The 10,895-nt window shown below is 46.4% G+C and overlaps 1 protein-coding gene across 1 annotated transcript in view; it reads left to right on the forward strand.

The window, feature by feature from the left end:
* Window positions 1–10,895, forward strand: part of LOC311226196 (glypican-1-like) — a 118,069-nt gene that overhangs the window by 82,441 nt on the left and 24,733 nt on the right. Inside the window, 2 exon segments of the mRNA XM_084311571.1 lie at window positions 4,709–4,882; window positions 9,231–9,396. Of these exon segments, the coding sequence (XP_084167697.1) occupies window positions 4,709–4,882; window positions 9,231–9,396 (340 nt within the window).

The raw sequence follows: 10,895 nt of genomic DNA on the forward strand, positions 1-10,895 counted from the left end.
AAATTTTTTTTTTATTTTATTTTTTTTTTTTACTTGTCAATGCGCACTGTCACCTACCCGCAACCCCAATTTGGGTCGCGACCCATAGTTTGAGAAGCACTGATCTAGTCTAATAATTGTTTTATTGTTAAAGGGGAATGTGTTATGGTTGTAACCGACCCCAATCGCACAACACAAGACAGGTATGAGAGTAAGCCAAAACAGGGCATTTATTTCTTACATAACAAAAAGCGGCACAGTCCCTTTAAGGGAGAACACAAAAACACTAGAGTAAAGGAAATATGGAAAATGCGGCACTGTGCCTTTAAGAGGCGAACAGGCTAAGGGACTAAGGCTAAGGGCCAGGGCTAAGGACCAGGGCTAAGTGTCAGGGCCAGGACATGGGGCACTGGAGAGGGGGACAGGGACAGAGGCCCGGAGAGGCGGGCTGGAGACAGGGACAGAGAACAGGGTTAAGGCCTTGGACAGGGCGAGGGCCAGAGCTGCTTACAGGGAAAAGGACAGGGTTCCGACGGCGGAGGCCTGGCACGGGGACAGGGGCCCGACGGCGGAGGCCTGGCACGGAGATCCTCTTCGTCCCTACTCGGATGCTGCAGACGGGCAGCGCAGAACAAAGGGGGTCCCAGGGGACCGGGATGGGAACACGCCGTCCTCCCGTGGAATACTAGGGAGCGACGACGAGCCTGGGTCCAAGGGGAACGGGATGGGCACAAGCCATCCTCCCCTGGAATACTAGGGAGCGACGACGAGCCTGGGTCCAAGGGGAACGGGATGGGCACACGCCGTCCTCCCGTGGAATACTAGGGAGCGACGACGAGCCTCACCCCAGGAACGAGGATCACGAAGAGACGCCTTCCTCCCGTGGAATCGGGAGCGATGACGAGCCGGCTTGACGTCTGGAGTGGGAACACTGGAAAACCTCCCGTAGAGAATTAGAGAGCGAAGGCGGTGTCCCACTCCAGGCAAACGGCGACAGGTGGTGATGGCTGGCACGTCGTCTCACGCCGGAGACGCGGCAGGTGATGGTAACGTACAGGATGGTAACGTACAGAACTCCATGAACACAGACACAGATACAGAGTCCAGAACACAGAACGACCCGACCAGGACTGGAGGGGAGTCTGCAACCTATGTACTCTCCCGAGGTGATTGCAAACTCCCAACAGGTGCGTGAAGGTAGAGGATCAAGGATGTCCAAGGGTGGGGGCTGGTGAAGAGTAGAGGAGAGTAAATCATCGCAAGGGTGGGGGCTGGTGAAGAGTAGAGGAGAGTAGACAGGGAAAACACAGGAAAAAGGTCCAGGGACAGGCGAATCCTCACAGTACCTCCCCCTCCACGGGAGCCACCGGGCGACCCAAAAAATCAGACAGCGGGGCAGGGGACATGACAAAGCAACAAACAAAAAAAAACTGGGCCATGCTAGCAGGGGAAGCTACACCTAAAGTGGGGCTAGCAGAGGGACTGGGTAGCTGCCAGAGCATTGCTAGCTACAGGGCCTATGCTAGCTGTACTGCTACATTAGCATAGAGGCTGCGCTAGCTGCCGGAGCTAGGCTAGCAGACAGGGCTGGACTAGCAAAGGAGAACAAGCTAGCTGGAAGGACAGTCCTAGCTGTGGGGAACAGGGTAGCTAACAGGGGAGCTAAGGAGGCTAACAGGGGAGTCAAACAGGGGAAACTAACAGGGGAACTAACAGGGGAACTAGAGGGAGCTAGAGTGGGTTAGAGGGAACTAGAGGGAACTAACAGGGGCTAACTCACATACACTGTCTGTGCTGGCTGGGGTCGTCGACGGGTCGGGTCGTACTGTTATGGTTTGTAACCGACCCCAATCGCACAACACAAAACAGGTATGAGAGTAAGCCAAAACAGGGCATTTATTTCTTACATAACAAAAAGCGGCACAGTCCCTTTAAGGGAGAACACAAAAACACTAGAGTAAAGGAAATATGGAAAATGCGGCACTGTGCCTTTAAGAGGCGAACAGGCTAAGGGACTAAGGCTAAGGGCCAGGGCTAAGGACCAGGGCTAAGTGTCAGGGCCAGGACATGGGGCACTGGAGAGGGGGACAGGGACAGAGGCCCGGAGAGGCGGGCTGGAGACAGGGACAGAGAACAGGGTTAAGGCCTTGGACAGGGCGAGGGCCAGAGCTGCTTACAGGGAAAAGGACAGGGTTCCGACGGCGGAGGCCTGGCACGGGGACAGGGGCCCGACGGCGGAGGCCTGGCACGGAGATCCTCTTCGTCCCTACTCGGATGCTGCAGACGGGCAGCGCAGAACAAAGGGGGTCCCAGGGGACCGGGATGGGAACACGCCGTCCTCCCGTGGAATACTAGGGAGCGACGACGAGCCTGGGTCCAAGGGGAACGGGATGGGCACAAGCCATCCTCCCCTGGAATACTAGGGAGCGACGACGAGCCTGGGTCCAAGGGGAACGGGATGGGCACACGCCGTCCTCCCGTGGAATACTAGGGAGCGACGACGAGCCTCACCCCAGGAACGAGGATCACGAAGAGACGCCTTCCTCCCGTGGAATCGGGAGCGATGACGAGCCGGCTTGACGTCTGGAGTGGGAACACTGGAAAACCTCCCGTAGAGAATTAGAGAGCGAAGGCGGTGTCCCACTCCAGGCAAACGGCGACAGGTGGTGATGGCTGGCACGTCGTCTCACGCCGGAGACGCGGCAGGTGATGGTAACGTACAGGATGGTAACGTACAGAACTCCATGAACACAGACACAGATACAGAGTCCAGAACACAGAACGACCCGACCAGGACTGGAGGGGAGTCTGCAACCTATGTACTCTCCCGAGGTGATTGCAAACTCCCAACAGGTGCGTGAAGGTAGAGGATCAAGGATGTCCAAGGGTGGGGGCTGGTGAAGAGTAGAGGAGAGTAAATCATCGCAAGGGTGGGGGCTGGTGAAGAGTAGAGGAGAGTAGACAGGGAAAACACAGGAAAAAGGTCCAGGGACAGGCGAATCCTCACAGAATGCCACTCTTTTTAAGAATTCACAGTTCTTCCTGTGCCCCAGGACAGTTCAGTCAGTATGTTCTTCCTGTGCCCCAGGACAGTTCAGTCAGTATGTTCTTCCTGTGCTCCAGGACAGTTCAGTCACTATGTTCTTCCTGTGCCCCAGGACAGTTCAGTCAGTATGTTCTTCCTGTGCCCCAGGACAGTTCAGTCAGTATGTTCTTCCTGTGCCCCAGGACAGTTCAGTCAGTATGTTCTTCCTGTGCCCCAGGACAGTTCAGTCAGTATGTTCTTCCTGTGCCCCAGGACAGTTCAGTCAGTATGTTCTTCCTGTGCTCCAGGACAGTTCAGTCAGTATGTTCTTCCTGTGCCCCAGGACAGTTCAGTCAGTATGTTCTTCCTGTGCCCCAGGACAGTTCAGTCAGTATGTTCTTCCTGTGCCCCAGGACAGTTCAGTCAGTATGTTCTTCCTGTGCCCCAGGACAGTTCAGTCAGTAAGACACACATGTCATGAATGAAGGTGATTCACTACCAGGTGGCTCAGGGGGTAGAGTGGTCGTCTGGTAATAGGAAGATACCTGGTTAGATTCCGGCTCCTCCTGTCGAAGTGTTCTTGAGCGAGACGCCCCTAACTGCTCCCGGTGAGCAGGTTGGCACCTCGTGTGGTCGCCTCCGCCGTCGGTGTGTGAATGTGTGAGTGAGCGGGTGAATGTGAGACATGAGTTGTAAAGCACTTTGGATAAAAAGCTGTTATATAAATGCACCATTTACCATTTATGTACATTATTTGCTGTAACATTTAGCAGGAACTTGCAAAGCTGTATTATCACCATTAAAACATTTGGACACGCCAGCATTATGGGAAATCATCTTCTCCAGAGTCAGCCAAGAAGATAGATACCAAACTTGTATTGCTCTTTTATTTTTAGAGCATTAACTCTTTGGAATAACCTGCTTCAAAACCTCTGCTGCATTTACAGTAGATTCACTTTTAAAAATAATCTTAAATTGTTTTTAACACTGTAAAGTATTTTTGTTTTACACTGTAGTGTAATTTTAGCTATCTTAATTGTTAGTTTCATTATGCATTGTGTGTACTGACTTTTAATAATTTTGTTTTTGCAATAATAATTGTTTTTGTATGTTGTTTTGTGTGTGTGGACCCCAGGAAGACTAGATGGTTGCTATGGCACCAGCTAATGGGGATCCTTAATAAAATCAAATCAAATCAAATCAAACCTCCCTGTGAGAAAGCTATCTGGCTCCAAGCTAGCCTAGCTTAGCACAAATGAATGGAAGCGGATACGGACCACTAGCCTAGCTGTTGGCCAAAAGCACCTCTCCTGGGGTTCTAAAGCACCTCTCCTGGGGTTCTAAAGCACCTCTCCTGGGGTTCTAAAGCACCTCTCCTGGGGTTCTAAAGCACCTCTCCTGGGGTTCTAAAGCGCCTCTCCTGGGGTTCTAAAGCGCCTCTCCTAGGGTTCTAAAGCACCTCTCCTGGGGTTCTAAAGCACCTCTCCTGGGGTTCTAAAGCACCTCTCCTGGGGTTCTAAAGCGCCTCTCCTGGGGTTCTAAAGCACCTCTCCTGGGGTTCTAAAGCACCTCTCCTGGGGTTCTAAAGCACCTCTCCTGGGGTTCTAAAGCGGCTAGTGGTACAGAACGTGTGAGTGGCTTTGGATAAACACATCAGCTAAATGGCTACATGTAATGTGCTTTGATCATTGTCTTCCTGTTCAGACCAGCCTATCAGAGGACTACCTGGAGTGTGTTGCTAAGCAACAGGAGACCCTGCGGCCCTTCGGGGACATCCCCCGAGACATGAAGATGAAGGTGGTCAGAGCCTTCGTCACGGCCAGGTCCTTCATCCAGGGCCTGTCTGTCAGCGGAGAGGTGGTCAGGAAGGTCTCACAGGTCAGTGTGTCTGCGTGTGAGAGTGAGAGAGACAGACAGACAGACAGACAGACAGACAGACAGACAGACAGACAGACAGACAGACAGACAGACAGACAGACAGACAGACAGACAGACAGACAGACAGACAGACAGACAGACAGACAGACAGACAGACACACAGACAGACACACAGACAGACAGACAGACAGACGGAGAGAGAAAGAGAGACGGACCGAGACACACATACAGAGACAGAGAGACAGAGAGAGATACAGAGAGAGAGAGAGAGAGAGAGAGAGAGAGAGAGAGAGAGAGAGAGAGAGAGAGAGAGAGAGAGAGAGAGAGAGAGAGAGAGAGAGAGAGAGAGAGAGAGAGAGAGAAACAGAGAAACAGAGAAACAGAGAGATGGACCGAGACACACAGACAGACAGACAGACAGACAGACAGACAGACAGACAGACAGACAGACAGACAGACAGACAGACAGACAGACAGACAGACAGACAGACAGACAGACAGACAGACAGACAGAGAGAGAGAGACAGAGAGAGAAGGACAGACAGACATACCGAGACACAGACAGAGAGAGAGAGACAGGCAGAGATAGGAGAGAGAGAGAGAAACAGACACACATATATATGCAGTATATAGTAACTGTGAATAGCTAATGTAATTCTAATTGTATTCCTCTTCCGCCCGTGCGGTCCGGGGGCGGACCGCAAATGACATCACGTCATGCAGACTGTCTGACAAAATTATATATATATTTTTTTAAATGTATTCAAGTATAAACATCATAACCAGCATCATAAACAGCAGTTATAATGTATATTATCATCAATACGTTAGTTTACCAATACGTTAAAGTGTTATGAGATAGATTTTAGTTTTTGAGTTTTCCGAATCACATTATGTTGAATCAAATCGTATCGAACAGTTAACTGTATCTCAACAGGGGTGAATCGTATCGCATCGCCCGGTGCTTCAAATGTATCGTTAATGTATCGTATCGTTGGCAACGTATCGAGATGCGCATCGCATCGGCCTCAGTGATGGAGATGCACATCCCTAGTTCTTATGCACGCCTGGTGATACTAAATCCAAATTGAACTCGGGCATTTGAAAGATAAGATTTGGCACAATCCATAAATGTGCGAATTGGCTATAATAAGGTCATTTATAAGCCTGCTATTCTATATTCTTTTTTTTTATCTACTTTTTCTCCTCCCTTTTTCTGTATTTTTCTCCCATCCCAATTTAGTCGTTATGCCAATTCCCCCCTCCCCTTCCTGGTCATTGCACGAATGTGCCCCCCACTTGCCGGTCTAGGGAGCCCTGAAGTCTATCACATGCTTCCTCCGACACATGTGGAGACAGCCAGCCGCTTCTTTTAGAGGAGGTCGTCTGGTAATCAGAAGGTTAGGGTTAGTCAGTGGCTCAGGAGGTAGAGCGGTCATCTGGTAATCAGAAGGTTAGGGTTAGACAGTGGCTCAGGAGGTAGAGCAGTTCGTCTGGTAATCAGAAGGTTAATAATAATAATAATAATAATAATAATAATAATAATAATAATAATAATAATAATAATAATAATAATAATAATAATAATAATAATAATAATAACTTTATTTGTATAGCACGTTTCATACAGGGGATTGCAGTGCTTTACATAAGTAAGAAATATGACATCAAATCAGTGTAAAACTAGCATTAAGAGCAAACCATAAAGTGGGATAAAATAATGCAGATATATTAATGAAAAGTAAAAATAAGTTAAATAATATCAAGGGTAAAATGAGCATATTTATATGACATATAAAATCACAATTTTTCACATTAGGATCTACCATCCCAACAGGCCACCTTGTTTATGGTTTGATTGAGTTTTACTAGAATAGAAAAGACATGAATGATGAAATAAGCACATAAAGTGCATACATACTATAAAATCACAGTTTTTTTTACAGTGCAATAAAATAGTTCTGGATTACTGTTTAACAGTTCAAAGCCATCTTTACCTTCTGTTTGGTATCCACAGTTTAAAACCTGACAGTCTTCCCTCTTGTTTGATACCCAATTTTACCCCTCGAACCTCCCACTCAGGGCAAACCTCCCTCTCAGGGTGCAGTTCCCTCTCTCAGGGCGCGGTTCTAGGCCTGACAGTTGTTCTTGCTTGATACCCACACAGTTTAATACCGGACAGTTTCGAACCTGTAATAAAAGCAATAGACAAAGTAAAATAGTGCAGTGCAATAATTCTTTTTTTTTTAAGAAATTATAATAAAGACACCAAGATAAAGCCTTTCAAATTTCTTGCTCACGGTCCCAAAACGTCCTGCCTATCTGTGGGAAAACAGTAATTGACTAGTACGGATGTCCAGCCTTGGATATATAAAATAAAAGAGAATAAAAACATAAAAACATGGGGAATAAAACATAGAGAAGTAGTGGAATGTCAATCACAGAGAAATAGCGCCGTATAATAGTGTAAAGTCAGTGAAATGCTTTGGTAAAGAGATTAAAAGAGGTTTTAAACTGCCTTTTAAAAATGTCTAACGTATTGGCTTCCCAAAATATTGTTGGGTAACGTGTTCCACAGTTTTGAGGCGTAGTTTACAAAGGCTGGATCACTGATCTTCTTATGACTCTTTCTGGTGACCTCTAAAAGACCTGCATCTGATGATCGCAGTGTTCTGGCGGGTGTGTAGTTTATTAGAGAATCAGCAATGTAGCTGGGTCCTTGTCCATTTAGAGCTTTGTATGTGAGGAGAAGCATCCAAAGCTGCACTGAGATCTAATAGGATAAGGATGGAGATTTTATTAGTGTCAGTGTTGAGTCTGAGGTCACTAATTACCTTTGTGATTGCAGTTTCCGTACTGTGGTGTCTTCTAAAAACTGACTGAAAGACTTCTAAGATGTTGTTTTCTTTAAGATAGGAATTCATTTGGACTGAGACTGTTCTTTCTAATATTTTACTGATAAATGGTAGATTTGATATTGGTCTGTGGTTTGCTACTGTGTTGTTATCCAATTTAGGTTTCTTTAATAGAGGCTTTACAACAGCTGTTTTAAAGGATGTGTTTATAATGTCCAGGACCAGGATCGATTAAAGAATTTTGTGGGGATAGGATCAATATCTGAGGTTGTGGAGTTTGCTTCTGAGACAGTTTTACACAGTAAATTTCGCAGTGTAAATCTTACTCAAACTGAGTACATTTTACTCAAACTGAGTACATTTTACTCAAACTGAGTACATTTTACTCAGTTTGAGTCAAATTTACTCTGCGAAGTTTACTGTGTACACATTTTGCTTAGTGTGATGCATGTAAAGTTACTCATGTTAGAGTTAGACAGTGGCTCAGTAGGTAGAGCCCTCGTCTGGTAATCATAAGGTTAGGGTTAGACAGTAAGACAGTGAATGAGTGAATGGGTGAATGAGACGCATAAGTTGTAAAGTGCTTTGGATAAAAGCTGAAGGTCTGCACTTAAAGCACATCTTGATCAGTTCAAGTCCATTGTGGTGTACAGAGACAAAATGATGACAATTATGTCAATGTTCAAATATGTATGGACCTGACTGCATAATCCTTTTTACATATCTGTACATACTATATCTATATTATCTGTAGTACATACTATATCTATATCTGTACATATCCCTTACCTACTCTTACTAGTTACTATAACTATATATCTATATCTGTACATATCCCTTACCTACTCTTACTAGTTACACTGCTGGCCAGTATGACTTACTACCATAGTGTCTTTATACCTGTATCACTGTACATATTAATACTACAACTCTATATATCCAGTTTAATCACCTGTGTACAAGAGACTCTGGAACACGCTCCCCCTAGACATGAGAACTCGTTTTTAAAAGGCAGCTAAAAACATACCTCTACAGGCAGGCTTTTAAACACCTGTTTAATGTATCATGTCTTTTCATATCTTTATTTAATTTTTATGAATTTCTTTGCTCATTTTAATGTTTTATTCTTTTCTTCAAATGTTTCCATTTATTGTTGATGTTATATATAACTGCAGTAAAGCACTCTGTGCAGAGAAGGGCACTATATAAATCAAGTTTGACTTACTTACTTACTTACTTACTTACTTACTTACTTACTTACTTACTTACTTACTTACTTACTTACTTACTTACTTACTTACTTACTTACTTACTTACTTACTTACTTACTTACTTACTTACTTACTTATTTCCATTGTACTGTACTTGTGCTGTCTGATGACAATACATTTGAATCTAATCTAATCCAATCTAATCTAATCTGATCTAATGTAATCTGATCTAATCTGATCTAATCTAATCTAATCAATGTCGTGTTGTTGCCCTCTCTTCAGGTGTCTCTGAGCCAGGAGTGCGTGCGTTCGCTGATGAAACTCGCCTACTGTCCTCACTGCCTTGGCCTGGCCTCGGTCAAGCCCTGCAACAACTACTGTTCCAACGTGATGAAAGGCTGCCTGGCCAACCAGGCCGACCTTGACGCAGAGTGGCGCAACCTGATAGGTCAGAATGAGTCATACAGTACCTGCCTATGTCTCTCTCTCTCTCTCTCTCTCTCTCTCTCTCTCTCTCTCTCTCTCTCTCTCTCTCTCTCTCTCTCTCTCTCTCTCTCTCTCTCTCTCTCTCTCTCTCTCTCTCTCTCTCTCTAAATAAGAACTAAAGCTAATCGTGTGGATATATCTATAGTGGAATAGACTGTATTAATATTCCATATTTATACCGTCTTGTTCGCTCCTGCCTGGCCACCTGTTCAGCGCACACACACGCGTGTACTGTATAGTCTACCTGCGTAATGAGCGTTACATCTCCACAGAGTCGAGCGTGAGCGGACCGGACTCTGCGCGGCATGTCCGCAATCATTTGAGGTTTCAGTCAAGCTTACCACCGCGAGGGGCGCTCTAGTAGCACACCATGTATCGCGCTGCGGCGCGAAGCGGCCGACCCAGGTTCGATTCCCGGACCCGGTATCCTTTGCCGAATGTCTCCCCCCCGCTCTGTCTCCTGTTCTTCCTCTCTCTCGAACAAACAAATTTAAAAAAATCGACCAAAAACATAATAAAAAGAAATAAAATATCTTACCACCGCGTACAAATTTCCTACATTTCTCATGGCAGTTTACTACATTTAATGCAGTTCGATGTCAACCAACATGCCAAGCAGCCTTTTGTGGGACACCGGTGTGCAACGACTCTGTGGAGATGTCACGCTAAGATGTGTACTGTACCTACTGCAGGGCCTCTAACTCTCTTCGCTCTCATTGGGATTTAATTTGCACACGGCTCTGCTGGCTGGCTTTATAAGGAGCTGCCGGAGGCGTGTCTGTAATGCAAATTAAGTTTGTCAATGAGTGACGTTTGTCATTGTGCAGCTGTGATATTTTTGGCCACTTAAGACAGCCTCTCCACGCGTTGGTGAATCCGGGTGTAATTATCATCGAGTTTCTCTTATGACCTTCCAAGGTGGTTGTCGTAAGATACATCTTATGGCAATGTTGGTGAATGAGACCAGAGAGAGAGAGAGAGAGGGAGAGACTAACAGAGACAAGAGAGACGTGTGTCTGAGAACAGAGTACACGCTCTATTTATCAGAGCCCCTAGTAGAATCGTTTCCCACTGCTTTCAGAACGACACGCTCTACTTATCAAAGCTCCTAGTAGAAATGTCTCCTTCAAAACAACCAAAACACCTGGGAATTTAACTGTCTCTACCTCTGCTCTCCTTCACACCCCTCCCGTCCCCTCCTCTCCTCCCCATCCCTCCCCTCATCTCCTCACCTCTCCTCTCTTCCCCTCCCCTTCTCTCCTCCCCTCCCCTTCTCTCCTCTCCTCTCCTCTCCTCTCCACTCATCTCCCCTCCTTTCCTCCTCTCCTCTCTTCTCTTCCCCTCCCCCATCCCCTCCTCTCCTCTCCTCTCTTCCGCTCCCCCATCTCCTCCTCTCCTCTATTCCCCTCCCCCACCACCTCCCCTCCTCTCCTCTCCTTTCCTTTCCTCCCCATCTCCTCT

This window comes from Notolepis coatsorum, assembly GCF_963971535.1.
Source record: "Notolepis coatsorum genome assembly, chromosome: 3".
Taxonomy (NCBI): Eukaryota; Metazoa; Chordata; class Actinopteri; order Aulopiformes; family Paralepididae; genus Notolepis; species Notolepis coatsorum.